General features: G+C 47.6%; 1 protein-coding gene across 2 annotated transcripts in view; it reads left to right on the forward strand.

Moving 5' to 3' along the window:
- The first annotated feature begins 3154 nt into the window (after positions 1 to 3154).
- LOC137545111 (uncharacterized) overlaps positions 3155 to 16717 on the forward strand; it is a 92662-nt gene continuing 79099 nt past the window's right edge. The window contains exon 1 of one of the 2 annotated variants that reach the window (XM_068266223.1): positions 3155 to 3301. In XM_068266223.1, the coding sequence (XP_068122324.1) occupies positions 3241 to 3301 (61 nt within the window). In that variant the 5' untranslated portion in view covers positions 3155 to 3240. Of the gene's footprint in view, positions 3302 to 3956; positions 4022 to 16717 lie in introns of those variants that run through there. The other variant, XM_068266227.1, reaches the window with a different exon arrangement.

A 16717-nucleotide genomic window follows, 5' to 3' on the forward strand; every position in this document is an offset into this window, starting at 1 on the left:
TTTGTCTTCCACTGGGTCAAGGGTCCATCTGACCACAGATGCCTGGTCTGCAAAGCACAGTCAGGGCAGGTACATTACTTATACAGCATGGGTCTCAGGCTCCCACTTCGGACCGGAATCGAACCCTGAATCCCCGGCCATTACCCACTGGTCACAATGGCAGACTTGCCCTCCAGAACAGATTCTCGTGAAAGGCAAGTGGTGTCATCATTGTCCGCCATAACAGATTCTCATTAAAGGATTTAAAGTTCATTAATTACAAATACAGCAGGGCCTCGAAAGTCCTCCTCTGAGTCCTGTATTGTTATTTTTGGTCACTACCTCGGGACGTGCATGCCATGCCTGCTGCCTTCCTTGGATGTGTAGTGGTAGCCGTTTCTTAGGCTCCAACTAAAGACCGGAATAGAACCAGGATTCCCCGGCCATTACCTGTGGTCACTCACAATGGCAGACTTGCCCTCCATAAAAGATTCTCGTCTCCTTGAGGTAAATTACAGTGAAGGCACCATCAGCCTTGCCCTCCATAACAGATTCTCGTTAAAGGATTTAAAGTTGATTCATCATTTCACATACACAGCAGGGCCTCGAAAGTCCTCCTCCTGTATTGTTATTTTTGGTCACTACCTCGGGACGTGCATGCCTGCCTGCTGCCTTCCTTGGATGTGTGGTGGTAGCCGTTTCTTAGACTCCAACTCCGGACTGGAATAGAACCAGGATTCCCCGGCCATTACCCGTGGTCACAATGGCAGACTTGCCCTCCATGATAGATTCTCGTTGCAGGTACTGAACCACAAGCAGAAAATGTAATGTAAAAAAATATAGATGTAAGCTTTAACAATGGTAGAGAAAGAACCATGGAAAGTTGATAAGGCAGTCAGACATTACCTAACCTGACATCACTGAGTGAGGAAGAGCAATCTAGCCATGGTGCGCAGTAGTCCAGCACGGCCATCACTACACAGACAGCTGTTTGCGGTGCGTTACACAGTGAGTTTGGTGTGTCAGTGTGAAGCAGTACTCTAATTACACTCCCTGATTGATGTATACACATGCAAGATGTTTTAAAGCACTTTAGGCCTGCAATTTAGCATTTAATGTGATTTCTGCCCATAAAACGCTGCTTTGCGTCAAATCCAGATTTTTCCCCGGGACTTTTGGCATGTATCCCACTCCGCCATGCCCCCCTCCAGGTGTTAGACCCCTTGAAACATCTTTTCCATTACTTTTGTGGCCAGCATAATTTTTTCTAGTTTTCCAAGTTCGCCTCCCCATTAAAGTCTATTGCGGTTCGCGAAAGTTCGTGCAAGCCAAACTTTTGCGGAAGTTCGCAAACCCGGTTCGCAAACCGAAAATCGGAGGTTCGGGCCATCTCTATCAAAGATACTGAGATCGGTTTCACACTGTAAACTGGCAGCAGTGATGCAGCTCCTGAAACAGGCCTTCAGGGAACAACGCGTTAGTATGTGGTGTTCCCCATCTGGCCACCAGCCAAGCAGGAAGTGACGCACGCTAACCGTCACTTCCTGCTTCGGGTATGCGGAAGTGCATGGAGGCATATTGTTAAAATACACTTCCGCGCATGCGTCCCGCAACGTAGTGACACCAAGAAAGATGGAACAGCACCTCAGCAATCCTCTGTGGGTGTGCGGGAACCAACCCCTTGTACCAACAGGGTAAAGATCCATCTTGTTTGAAGATAATGGTCTGCACCACATCCAGGTATAAATCAGATTTACTGAAGATCCATAGAAGGATGTGTAGCAGCTACAGCCCGCTGTTTCGGGTTACATGCCCTTTTTACATACATTTGGCAGCCTCCATTTCCCTCTCGCTTCAGTTGTCCTTTAACATAAAAGTGGATATCCTGAATAATTTGCTGCATTTTGCTATCTTTAACCACCTTACGACCACCTAACGCCGATTGGCAGCCACGAGGTGGCTTCCCCAGGACCTCCTAACGCCGAGTATTGTCAAGTCCTGGGGGAGGAGATCAGCGGGGATCTCGTGCGTGGATGCACGCACATCCCTGCTTAAAGAGAACCTGAACTGAAAATTAAAAGTCAAAATAAACATACGCACGTCATACTTACTTACCGTGTAGTCCCCTCATCAATCTTTTTCTCCTCTCCTGCGTCCTGTTTGCCCACTGTGATGGATGGAATTCTCTCTTCTCCATTTTGTAAATGGCTGTAACAGCTTCCTGGTCAGCTCACAGTTAAACTGTAATATTGCCCACGTGAGCCATAGGGAAACATGGACATTACCTTGCACATTCAGTTGTAACTGACAGGAGCTGATATATAACTGACAGCAACTGGTATATTTCAGTTCTGACAAAATATTGTCAGAACTGGAAGAGATCACTGTAAGAAGAAAATGGTGAGCTTCTGAGAGGAACTGACAGTAAGGTAAGGATGTAATATTCATTTGCAGATGCATCATGTGTTTATTTTAAATAATTATACTCAGTTCAGGTTCCCTTTAAGTAAAGGAGCTCCGCTCCGTCAACAGTCTGCCAGCGGCGATCGTCGCTAGCAAACTAAAACAAAATAGCTGTTTGTTTCGCTTGTGCAAGCTACCTCAGCGATGTACTGGGGACAGCCCTGTCACTCGGCTGTCCCCTGGAGAGACTCACAGAGCGATCGCTCTCATAGGCAGACGCCTTTGAGAGGCGATCGCTGTCATTGGCTGTCGAAGTAAGGGAGGGAGGAGGAAGTCATTTAAAAGGAAATTATGATTTTTAATAAAAATAACAATTAAATTAATTAAAAAAAATCCTAATGGCAGCAGCGATCAGAGCCACCCACAGAAACCTCTGTTGGTGGGCAGAAAAGGAGGCAAGATACATTTGGGCGCTAAGTTGTATGGCTCTGCAGTGAGCTGTTGAAGCTGCAGAGTGCGGAATTGTAAGAAATAGCCTGGTCACTAGAGGGGTGTAATCCTGTGGTCCTTAAGTGGTTAAGCATATTTTTCCTGAACTATATGTGTGGTACTGCACACATAATCCACAAGATGACCTTTCCCCACTAGTTTAACAGAACAGAAACTTGCCAGAGTTTGCAGATTAGCTGAGTACAAGTTTGGGGTGTGTATTAGAAATGTATGTAGGTGTTTTCCATCCCGAGCTGCAGTAAGGGAATGTACACCATGGATACTATAGTCATGTGTCCCTGTGGCTTCACGACACACAAGCATATAAAGCAGCTTACAGTATGAAGTAGCCAGTGAGGAGCCGCAGGCATGTCTGTGTATCGGGGTGTAGGGATCTGTGCGATTCTGCTTCTCTTCTCTATAGCCGCAGGTAAGTCAGCTCTGAGCTTCATTTCATTGCTATATTGCATCTCATGGAACTTTTACTGCAGCTCTCGGTTAGGGCTGGAACCCACTAGGGATAGCTGCAGTCTTTTTAAATCGCGCCAGTGCTGAGTGCAGCGATTCCTAGGGCGTATGCGATCGCATGTCTCTGCAATTTGAGGAGCTGTACAGAAAACTGTGCAGTGCTTCTAATTAGCGTTTATTTTTCTTTTAAAGTGGACCTGAACTCTTGCACAGGAAAGAAGGAAAACAGAGAAATGCACCCTTTATGTATTTAGAGACTTTAAACTGTTTAATTCCCCCTCATTTACAGTATGTCTAATCACAAGCTGTAATTTCAGGGGCATAACTAGAAATCACCAGGTCCCCTACAAAAATTTGGATGCCCCCCCCCCCCCTCTGGGGCCCGCTCAGGGCCGTTTTGGGGGGGCTAAAGGGGTTGCAGCATGATGGGAAAGCGTGGCTGCACATCAGCAAGGAGTCCCCGCTTCCCTCACCTCAGGCTTTCCCCTCAGCGCTCCCCTCCAGCATCAATCATCAGTGGTAGCAGGTGGTGGGCAGGAACACATACCTCCATCCTCCGCGGAGGTCCATCTCTAAGTGTCTCACGCTACTTCCTGTTTAAACAGGAAGTAGCGTCAGACACTTAGAGATCAGAAACTCCGGCACGTGGATAGAGCTATGTTTTCCTGGGGGAGAGCCCAAGGTGAGGGAGGGGGGGGGACCCCCTCCACCCCGTAAGTGCAGGGGCTGCATCCCCTATTGTTAGGTCAGTGTGTAATTTGATCTCCCCTGTGTCACATGACTGCCTATAGCAGAGATGGCACAAAAGCTCATTTGAAAGCACAGGCTGTAAACAATATGGCTGCTTCCATGAATCAGGAAGTAGAATCAGTGCAGATTTATTTCAGGATTTATATCAGTGTAACAAAGAGATGTATTTTGTTTAAAGGTTATTACGCTGTTGTGTATCTTTTAGAGCAGCGCTGTCCAACTGGCGGCACGCGGGCCGCATTCGGCCTGCCAGGCCTCCTGTTGCGGCCTGCTCGTCGCCCCGAGATGCAGACATGGCTTACGCTATGGGCCTGCTCCCTCTTGTGTGGCCTCTCCTGTGTCCCCGCTGCCTCAGACCTCAGACCTCACAGATCGCGGCGACTGAGGCAAACAGAGTGCCCATTGTACCCGCACGGAGTACGTCACGTGCGGAAGTGACATCATAAGTCACTTCCACATGTGACGTTCTGCCGCGCGGATGCCATGCGCACTCTGCCTGCTTCAGTCGCCGCGATCTGTGAGGTCTGAGGACTGAGCTGTGAAGCAGCGGCATCGGGGACACAGGAGAGAGGTAACGGGAGAGGCAATGGACGAGGCAATGGACGCTATCTAACTGGGGGGGCACCTGTCACTATAACTGGGGGGGCACCTGTCACTATAACTGGGGGGGCACCTGTAACTATCTAACTGGGGGGGCACCTGTAACTATCTAACTGGGGGGACACCTGTCACTATCTAACTGGGGGGCACCTGTCACTATCTAACTGGGGGGGCACCTGTCACTATAACTGGGGGGGCACCTGTCACTATCTAACTGGGGGGCACCTGTCACTATCTAACTGGGGGGCACCTGTCACTATCTAACTGGGGGGCACCTGTCACTATCTAACTGGGGGGGCACCTGTCACTATAACTGGGGGGGCACCTGTCACTATCTAACTGGGGGGCACCTGTCACTATTAGGGTTGCCAGGTCGGCTGATGGAGAAAACCGGACAGGGGGTGGAGTTAGGGGCGGAGTCAGAAGCGCACTTTTATGTAGAGTGGGGCTAAGCAATGGGCTTTTTAAAAAATGTTTTTTACAGTATTTATAATCGCACTGACATCTTCTGCAGCACATTACAGAGTACATAGCCATGTCACTAACTGTCCTCACCAGTACATGCACATAAGAGACCACTTTTCACCAGTAAATGCACATAATAAGAGACCGCTTTTCACCAGTAAATGCACATAATAAGAGACAGCTTTTCACCAGTAAATGCACATAAGAGACAGCTTTTCACCACTAAATGCACATAAGAGACATCTTTTCACCACTAAATGCACATAAGAGACATCTTTTCACCACTAAATGCACATAAGAGACATCTTTTCACCACTAAATGCACATAAGAGACATCTTTTCACCACTAAATGCACATAAGAGACATCTTTTCACCACTAAATGCACATAAGAGACAGCTTTTCACCAGTAAATGCACATAAGAGACAGCTTTTCACCAGTAAATGCACATAAGAGACAGCTTTTCACCAGTAAATGCACATAAGAGACAGCTTTTCACCAGTAAATGCACATAATAAGAGACAGCTTTTCACCAGTAACTGCACATAATGACAAACAGCCAGTTGTCCCCAGTATATGTAGCCAGGGATATATGTGCCCAGTATATGTAGCCAGAGGTATATGTCCCCAGTATATGTAGGCAGGGGAATATGTCCCCAGTATATATAGCCAGCGGTATATGGGCTCATTATATGTAGCCAGGGTGTATATGGGCCCAGTATATGTAGCCAGGGTGTATATGGGCCCAGTATATGTAGCCAGGGTGTATATGGGCCCAGTATATTTAGCCAGGGTGTATATGGGCCCAGTATATGTAGCCAGGGTGTATATGGGCCCAGTATATGTAGCCAGGGTGTATATGGGCCCAGTATATGTAGCCAGGGTGTATATGGGCCCAGTATATGTAGCCAGGGTGTATATGGGCCCAGTATATGTAGCCAGGGTGTATATGGGCCCAGTATATTTAGCCAGGGTGTATATGGGCCCAGTATATGTAGCCAGGGTGTATATGGGCCCAGTATATGTAGCCAGGGTGTATATGGGCCCAGTATATTTAGCCAGGGTGTATATGGGCCCAGTATATGTAGCCAGGGTGTATATGGGCCCAGTATATTTAGCCAGGGTGTATATGGGCCCAGTATATGTAGCCAGGGTGTATATGGGCCCAGTATATGTAGCCAGGGTGTATATGGGCCCAGTATATGTAGGCAGGTGTGTCCCCCCCCCCCCTCCCCCAGGAGGGAAGCAGTCAGCGCAGAGAAGAGGGAGAGCGGTGAAGAAGGGGGCCATCTCCCTCACCTTAGGGTCCTCTCCCTCCCTCGCTGTCTCCTCCGATCGGTGTGTGTGGTGGCTGGCAGAGGGGCGGAACTTACCTTCCGTGTCTCCTCCGTCTGGTGACTGGTCTCGTCGCAGGTGCCGCGCGGGATGAGTTGCCACTACTCTGGTCTGATGCAGACCAGAGCAGCGGCTGCGGCATCAGAACTCCTGGCCGGCGCATGGAGCGACACGGAAGGTAAGTCCCGCCCGCTGCCAAGCGCCACCGCCAGTCAGCCACACACAGATCGGAGGAGACAGCGAGGGACGGAAAGCATCTAAGGTGAGAGAAGGGGGGGAGATGGCCCCCTTCTCCGCCGCTGCCCACCGCTTTCCCTCCACTGCGCTGCTCTCCTCCTGCTACAGGCGGCTGTCAATACTGACAGCCGCCGGAAAAGGCATAAAACCGGACATCTTAATTGTCCGGTTTAGCATGCCTTTTTGCACCGGACACAGCGGCCAAAAACCGGACTGTCCGGTCTAAAACCGGACACCTGGCAACCCTAGTCACTATCTAACTGGGGGACACCTGTCACTATCTAACTGGGGGGCACCTGTCACTGTCTAACTGGGGGGGCACCTGTCACTATAACTGGGGGGCACCTGTCACTATCTAACTGGGGGGCACCTGTCACAACCTCATCCGCCCACACCACAGCATCACCGCCAGCCCGGCAACAGCAGCACCGCAAGGCCTTTCAGCCCACACATCATCACCAATCTGGCCAAAAACATTATTGCCAGGCCAGCCAGGCACAGCAGCCAGTAGAGGAGAATTCAGAAGCCAGGTGAGAGGTGTCTACCATATTAAAGGGGCATTCTGCCTATTTATGTGAAATGCTGTCTATTTATGTGCCTCATGACCAGGGCCTGCCCGCTCATGAAGCGGGGTGAAACATTTGCCTCAGGCGGCAGATCTGGGGGGGGCGGCACCCGCCTGTCCATGGACGTTGGGGGCCGCCCGCCGAGCTGGAGGGGTAGCGGGCAGAATGGGGGTATTGAGCCTAGCATCGGGGAGGGGGGTCGGACCCCCCCCCCCTCCCTCGCCTGGGTCCCCCGATCTGCGCTCCTCCTCCAGCGTTAAGTACAAGCCTGCATATGATGAAGAGGCAACGGGCGGGGGAATCACTCACCTCTTCCGCGTTCCATCTCGTGCTCCACTGACGTCACTTTCGGCAATGCCGCCCACTGTATTGTAAGTGGACGGCCTTGCAGGAAGTGACGTCAGTGGAGCGCATGATGGAACGCGGAAGAGGTGAGTAATTCCCGTTGCCTCTTCATCATATGCAGGCTTGTACTTAACGCTGGAGGAGGAGCGCAGATCGGGGGACCTAGGCGAGGGAGGGGGGGGTCCAACCCCCCTCCCCGCCGCTAGGCCCAATACCCCCTTCCTGCCCGCTACCCCTCTAGCTCAGCGCCCCCCTCCCCACCCACGGCCTGGGGGGGGGGGGCGGCGATTTTCTCTAATTTTGCCTCAGGCGGCAAAAAGTCTAGGGCCGGCCCTGCTCATGACTGCTGAATTTGTCGTGTTGGGGGCCTCATGATTGCTTAATTTGTCTTGTTGAGGGCCTCATGATTTGTTGGGGGCCTAATGATTGCTAAATTTGTCTTGTTGGGGGCCTCATGATGATTGCTGAATTTGTCTTGTTGGGGGCCTCATGATTTGTTGGGGGCCTCATGATTGCTGAATTTGTCTTGTTGGGGGTCACATGATTGCTAACTGCGAGACTATGGGTAAAGCTGAATCATCATCATGAGACAATAGCATTAAACCTACTTTTTTGGCTTTTTAAAACTGAAAATAAAACTGGGAGGTTCTAAAATAAAATACATTTTTCAGGAGTAGGATGGATGAAATTGTTTATCTTCAGAGTTTATTTTCAACTTGGATTTTCCATAATGTTCATGTGTGTATTAAAACGTTTGTACAGTATTTAGTTTAAATTGCTGTTGCCACTTTGCGATAGATAAGTGACTTTTGGGTTGCAGTTTGGGCACTCGGCCTCCAAAAGGTTCGCCACCACTGTCCTAATCTAATGTCCCACCATTGCTAAATTCATGTAAATTTGTCTCCACCCGTGGCCACACCCACATTTCTGGTCCATGGCCACACCCATTTTTCGCCACATACTCACAACGGAACCCCCATGGTTTTTGGCGCGCTGTGTGCGCCACGCAACTTCACCAAAATCTTAAATTGCATTTTGTGGAAAGTGCTGCCAATCTGATTGTCCTTTAATTGCATTTTTTTCCTGGGGGGGGGGGGGGGGGATGGGCCGATCTGCATAATTTTTTTTTGTTACACGCAACTAGCACTTTGCTAGCTGCGTGTAACTTCCGATCGTCGCCGCTCGCCGCCGATCTGCCGCTACCCTCTGTGCCGCGCAGCCCCCCCCCCGACCCCTTGTGCAGCCTGGCCAATCAGTGCCAGGCATCGCTAAGGGGTGGATCGGGACTCCCTCGATGACGTCGGTGACATCATCGCGAGCGTCGCCATGGCGACGGGGGAAGCCAAGCAGGAGATCTCGTTCTGAACGGAGTCTCCTGCTTGCGCTGATTGCCGGAGGCTAGTTAGGTTACATGATTTAAAAAACATTTTTTTTTAAAAAGTGCTGTGCCCCCTCCTGGGCGATGTAATTGTATCGCCCAGAGGGTTAAACAATACCAGGTGCCTGGCTGATCTTTCTGGTCAGCAATGTCTGAATCACACACCTCAAACAAGCAAACAGCTAATCTTGTTAGATATTTGTCAGAAACACCTGATCTGCTGCATGCTTGTTCAGGGCCTACGGCTAAAAGTATTAGAGACAGAGGATCAGCTGGAAAGCCAGGCAATGTGCATTGTTTCAGAGGAAATAAATATGTCAGCCACCCTCCACCTCAAGTTCCCTTTAAAGTTCATCTTTCAATCTCATTTTGCAGCCAGCCAGGAAAGAGGACCTGTAAACCAGCACTTCCAAGCTTTTTCTAAAATGAATCCTGCCCAGTAATGTTTTTACAAATAAAAATGCACAAAGGCTTTGATAACACTATAAATCGCAAGCGTCATTTAGCTTTTTAAGCGCTTTTGCTCAGCGATGATTTTTTTTTTTTACTTCCTGATGTCAGTCTGGAAGTGAACTCTTTAACCCGGAAATAACTAAATACAATGTATTGCTATACAAATTGCTATACAAAGCACTTTTTCAAGCGTTTTGCGATTTCACTATACCTTCCATTGAGCCAAAGCGATCAGAAAACGGTACATGTTTCGTATACACAAGTTCCGTGGTCAGAAGGAGGCACAGTAGGACAGAGGCAGGCACAGAGGCATAAACACAGAGCCTAATGATCCACAGGGCAAACTAGGCAGATGCCTGGGGCCTGGAGGGAGTCTTGGGGCCCAGTTTATGCTAGTCCCCCAACAAATCTTGCCCAAAAATAGCTAGGTGGCCATCAAGGGTGAGCCCAAAGTTGTTGCTTGCCTAGGGCACCATTTCACCTTAACCCTTCTTTGGACGGAAAGGGGGAAGAGGTGGCACATGGGGACTGAAGGTGGCACAAGGAGACAGAAAGAGGCATAAAGGGAAACAGAAGGAGGCACAAGGGGACAGAAGGAGACATAGAGGAACACATGGGGGGGAGGCAGAGGTGGCACAGGAGGACTGAAGGTGGCACGAGGAGACAGAAGGAGGCAGAAAAGAGGACAGAGGGAGGAACAAACACCAATGGGGGGCATAGTTTTGTTCGGGAGACGGGGCTTAGTTCAGGGGCGGGGCTTAATCATGACGCCCCCCAGAACCAATGGCACTCCAGGCAAAGGCCTGAAATGCCTATGCATAAAAACTACCCTGAGAGCACAAATGATTTAAATTAAATTACACTCTGCACTTCAATATGGTTTTAGTAGATACTAGTTTACTGAATGGGAAGAGCCAAGATTTGAACCCTGGCCTTGTATGTCAGGTGTAGAGTCCCCCTAATGTTAGAAAATCCAGTGCTTTCATATGAACACTTCCTGAACCAACTGATGCCTAAAGTATCATATTTGGGAGGCTTTATAAAGTAGCACAAAAAGTTGTGATGTCCCCTAAAATAACCGAAAACAACCAAGTTCTGCCTTTTCTTGGCTTCAGTGAACCAGATCAGTTAGTAAGACTTGTGATGTGTTTGTATTAGCACACATTCATTATTCTCTATCCCATGTTTGGTTAGTACGTATTGTCCCGTGTCTTAACAAATCAGGAAATGTGGGCATCGGCTAGCATCGGAAGGGTGGGAGCTGCCATAGGCCACCATTGAATCATTAGTAAGGAGGGGAAATTTGGATGCCCATGGATGCTCGGGAGTCGGGGCCACAGGGGGAGTAGTGGAAAAACAGGAGATTTGGGTGCAGCCGGTGCAAAATATCTCGTAAATGTAATTAACAGATTACAATCATCACTAGTAAGCAGTGATATGTGGAGAAGGGCCTGATAGCGAGATCAGTATGGCGGTCTTCTGTTCTGTGACCTCTCACCGGATCTATCACCAGTATTGTGGTGGAGTGTTTCATTCTAATTGGAAGGTGGCTGAGGATAAAATGAGAATCTGAATTTCTTGTGTAGGGTTAGGCCAGATTTATACTTTTTCGCCCTTAGGCCAAGTATGTTAGGGCCCCATCAGGGGTGTAACAATAGACCCTGCAAGGGATGCAGTCGCCGGGGGGCCAGAAGCCACAGGGGGCCCTGTCCTGAGAGACTGATACTTAATGGCAAGGGGAGAAAAAACGTTCTGCTCTTTGCACACTTGTCCTAATGACTGCATCTGCTCAGCCACTGATAACAAATCATACAAAGTTTTGTAGACAGTCCCTATTCAGTGTGCAGCAGGCTCTTGTGTACAGTGCCTAACCCCCAACCTCTCTACCCCTCCCCAAGTGCTGTGTACTGTAGTGATGCTGGAGGAGTCTGCAGAGCCAGTTCTGCTCCATCAGAGATGGACAGAGTGAGTGTAATAAGCTGAGGCTGGGAGCACACTCGTCTGTTGGTTTTCTGTATGTGTTTTCTGCACACCATGTGTGTCTGTATGTGTGAAAACATGCACATTTATCACAGATGCTAATGCAACTGATAGAGAAAATGTGTTCAGTGCTTCACTGCTGTCAGTTTATATCTGCATGGGGAAAACAGATTCCAGTGTGCACTAGCCAATTGAAGAACATTGGTTCTTAGTGGGGGGTGCTGGCAAGAGCAGGCCCCATCCAAAGTTTTGCAGGGGGGCCCAGCGATTTCTAGTTACGCCCCTGGGCCCCACTTCCGTGTGCAGCAGTGCCCCTCCCATTCCATGTGCAAATCCCTCTGTACTGCAGCCCCTCCTTCATGTAAAGCTCCCTTGAGCATCAGCTTCCCTTTTTCATGTTTTGCTTCCCATTTGCACCCTCCTCTTTCATATGTAGCAGCCCCTCCATCATGTCCAGGTGACTCCTTGGGCTGCAGCTGCCCAATGCCATGGCCTTTGTGGCCTTTGTAAAAATCCAGCCTTGCTTGGGTATTTTCCTTCATTATTTTGCAAAAACAACTTTATTTATTTATTTATTTATTTATTTTTTACCAAATTCATATCTGCATAAATCATTTCAGAGGAATTTTCCATTAGCTGCTTGAAGAAAAAAAAAAGCTTATGTGAACTGGGGCTGTAAATATAAAGCACATGAGTGTGGGGAGGGCGGAGCCCGGCAGGTGACCACATGGGGGTTTCCGCACTGTTATCATAGGATGTCCTCTACCTCAGAAAGCTAACAATTTACACCAGGATCTCCAGAGAAACCTATCATTGTAACAGTTATTATGCAGACTTTGGAGCAATATTATACTGTCTTACTTTCATTTTCATTAACTTGAAATTACCAGTAATGATGCAAACTCCTCAACATAACTAACCTGAACACAGTCCAGTATACAAGAACCTATTTAGTAAGTAGGGTCTGTAGTAGAGTGCTCACTTAGCATTGGAGTGTTGCTAAGACACTAGGTATTGACTGTAACTGGAACGCCCGTTGTTGAATAAGAATTATATAACTATCCAAGCTAGAACCTTATAGGTATCCTACCTTGTGGGTGTCTTGGTCAGAAAAAAAACAGGATTTGTAGGTAAAATTTAAATCATTTTTATGGTAGGTGCACTTGACAATGCGTTTCACGGCAAAAGCTGCTTTCTTGAGAACAAGGTCTATAATTCCTGGCAAGGCACGATACTGACCTGAGGAAGCGGCTTCTGTGTGAAATGCGTTGTCAAGCAGTGTCGGACTAAGAGGTGAAAAATCTGAGGACATCCACTTGCTGGCCAAGCAGCAGTAATCAGGTGTTGCTGCTCACAGTGAAGACTTGCTACAGGTTTCCATTGGGAGTGAAAACACAGGGTTACTGCTGCTTGGCCAGGAGGTGGATTTCCTCAGTTTTTCCACCTCGCAGTCCGACACTGTTGTCAAATGCACCTACAATAAAAATGATTTGAATTTTACCCACAAGGTAGGATACCTATAAGGTTCTAGCTTGGATAGTTTTATAATTGTTATTCAAAAACGGGCGCCTCAAGTTACAGTCAATACCTAATGTATACCCGTAGCTTAGGGGAGATCAACCCTGGGATTTCCTCCGGGCACAAGTATCTCTTTTTCTCTGGACCACCGAACACCACCACACTAACCAAGGCTGAGTGGAGACGGTACTTCTCCACATGTGCAAATGAGTGGTAGCCTCACCTGCCTTTGTGAGTATTTAACACACTCTTGTACTAAATACCCTGGTGACCTAATGATATTACGTCAGATCGGGCTCCCGGTCTCCCTGTGCTTTTTCTCATTTCAAGTCCACATTGCTAAGACAATAGAACAGTAGTGGGCAAACTATGGCCCATGGCAGTACCCGGCCCATTTTTTTTATCTAGCCTGCCGATGCCGGCTCAGATACAGTGCCTCCTCTCCTCTCTCCATCACTCCCTGCAGAGATGCAAGCAGAGCATAACAGGCTCAGCCAATCACAGCTTCCAGCGCAGATCTCCATGCCCACATTGGTGTCATGTGACCTGCTTTCAACACGTGCCTGCGGGACACATGCAAAGCAACACACTGGCAACTCTCTGCATAGGGAGGGAGGGAGAGTGGAGAACATACTAGGTCCTGCCCTGCATCAGAGGAGGGGGCTTCTATGCTGGGCTACACAAATACTACTCTTTTTGGGCACACATGGCTACCTAATACTACTATCTGAGGACCGTATTTTGTTACCTATCTGCTAAAAACTGATGAATACACATGGCTAACTAAATCTTCCATCTGTATAGATAAAAGTGCTGCCCATATCCCAATAATGCAATCTGGGGTAGCCACATGTCTACATATCACTATGTGCAAATTCTCACATGACTACCTAAAACTGTTGTTTAGGGATACACAATACTACCATTCTACACAGCTACCTAATACAAATGTCCGTGAGACACATGCAGGAGTGTAGCAAAAGAGGTTGCAGAGGTTGCGACCGCATCAGGACCTTTGGGCCAGAGGGGTCCCGAAGGGCCCTCCCTCAAGTACAGTATTAGCTCTGTATTGGTCCTGTGCTCATAATAATCACTTCTATAGATACTATGAATAGCAGTAATCATTAACAAAATGTTCCCCATCCCCTTCTTGCTCCTCTGACACTGTAGTTGCCATTGGCAGGTTTTGGTGCGCCGTATCAACTGTTATGTATAGCGTGCTTGGGGGGGCCCAATGTAATACTTGCATCGGAGTCCAAAGCTCCTTAGCTACACCACTGGACACATGGCTGCCTAATACTACTACAGTGGGTTGCAAAAGTATTCGACCCCCTTGAAGTTTTCCACATTATGTCACATTACTGCCACAAACATGCATCAATTTTATTGGAATGCCACGTGAAAGACCAATACAAAGTGGTGTACATGTGAGAAGTGGAATGAAAATCATACATCATTCCAAACATTTTTTACAAATAAATAACTGCAAAGTGGGGTTTGGGTAATTATTCAGCCCCCTGAGTCAATACTTTGTAGAACCACCTTTTGCTGCAATTACAGCTGCCAGTCTTTTAGGGTATGTCTCTAACAGATTTGCACATCTAGAGACTGAAATCCTTGCCCATTCTTCTTTGCAAAACAGCTCCTGCTCAGTCAGATTAGATGGACAGCATTTGTGAACAGCAGTTTTCAGATCTTGCCACAGATTCTCGATTGGATTTAGATCTGGACTTTGACTGGGCCATTCTAACACATAGATGTTTTGTTTTAAACCACTCCATCGTTGCCCTGGCTTTATGTTTAGGGTCATTGTCCTGCTGGAAGGTGAACCTCCGCCCCAGTCTTAAGTCTTTTGCAGTCTCCAAGAGGTTTTCTTCCAAGTTTGCCCTGTATTTGGCTCCATCCATCTTCCCATCAACTCTGACCAGCTTCCCTGTCCCTGCTGAAGAGATGCACCCCCCGAGCATGATGCTGCCACCACCATATTTGACAGTGGGGATGGTGTGTTCAGAGTGATGTGCAGTGTTAGTTTTCCGTCACACATAGCGTTTTGCATTTTGGCCAAAAAGTTCCATTTTGGTCTCATCTGACCAGAGCACCTTCTTCCACAAGTTTGCTGTGTCCCCACACATGGCGTGTGGCAAACTGCAAACGGGACTTCTTATGCTTTCTGTTAACAATGCCTTTCTTCTTGCCACTCTTCCATAAAGGCCAACTTTGTACAGTGCATGACTAATAGTTGTCCTATGGACAGAGTCTCCCACCTAAGCTGTAGATCTCTGCAGCTCGTCCAGAGTCACCATGGGCCTTTTGACTGCAATTCTGATCAACGGTTTCCTTGTTCGGCCTGAGAGTTTAGGTGGACGGCCTTGTCTTGGTAGGTTTACAGTTGTGCCATACTCCTTCCATTTCTGAATGATCGCTTGAACAGTGCTCAGTGGGATGTTCAAGGCTTTGGAAATCTTTTTGTAGCCTAAGCCTGCTTTAAATTTCTCAATAACTTGATCCCTGACCTGTCTTGTGTGTTCTTTGGACTTCACGGTGTTGTTGCTCCCAATATTCTCTTAGACAACCTCTGAGGCCCTCACGGAGCAGCTGTATTTGTACTGACATTAGATTACACACAGGTGCACTCTATTTAGTCATTAGCACTCATCAGGCAATGTCTATAGGCAACTGACTGCACTCAGATCAAAGGGGGCCGAATAATTATGCACACACCACTTTGCAGTTATTTATTTGTAAAAAATGTTTGGAATCATATATGATTTTCATTCCACTTCTCACGTGTACACCACTTTGTGTTGGTCTTTCATGTGGAATTCCAATAAAATTGATTCATGTTTGTGGCAGTAATATGACAAAATGTGGAAAACTTCAAGGGGGCTGAATACTTTTGCAACCCACTGTATGTGCACATTTTCACACGGCTACCTAATACTGCTATCTGGGGGCATGTTTACCTGATACTACCATTCTACACAGCTACCTAATACAAATGTATGGGGCGCCCTGCCTAGTCTTATTTGGCCCTGCTCAGGAGACAAATCAATTGAACCAGGGCCATAGAGACAAAATACCCTCATTCACCCATCTACGGTGGCCACACAACATATATATTTGTTTTAATATCTGTTCTATTCATGAATTGCAATCAATTTTTCTGACATTTCAAAAATATGACGAATATACCACATACCTGTGTTCAACCTTTCCCCAATTAGGATAAAAATGATTGGAAACTATTAATACATTTACAATCTAACACACACCATACAATCCTTAGAGATATTGAAGAAAAATTTCCAGCATTTCGGAAATATAAAATTGAAAAAAAAAACGGGAAAGCCGATCAGATTTTTCAGTCGAATGAAAAAAAAAGCTTTCAATTTTTTCGGGAGTTCATATTTATTGAATTGCTGTAAAATCGGATAATTTTTTTGTATCGTGTATGGCCACTGTCACGGACGATTGCGGGGACGCAGGCGCTTTCTGGAACCGCCCGTGAAGAAAAGAACGATCGCACTCGATTCCTGCGTCGATTGCGCTTCAAATCGGTACAATCTGGATTTATTGTGTAGGAGGTCTGCAGTCCTTTTCTTAGCAAAGAGAGCACCATTCCAAATGCTGGTTGGCCCTTTTGATATGCTAATGAGCCTGGGCCCAGAGAGTCCCTGGCTTCAAGCTGTGCTGATGGCCCATCCATCAGGTATAAGGTGACAAGCAGCTGGCAGGAAGACTGGCCCTGTGA

The sequence above is a fragment of the Hyperolius riggenbachi genome, chromosome 1 (genome assembly GCF_040937935.1).
Source record: "Hyperolius riggenbachi isolate aHypRig1 chromosome 1, aHypRig1.pri, whole genome shotgun sequence".
NCBI lineage: Eukaryota > Metazoa > Chordata > Amphibia > Anura > Hyperoliidae > Hyperolius > Hyperolius riggenbachi.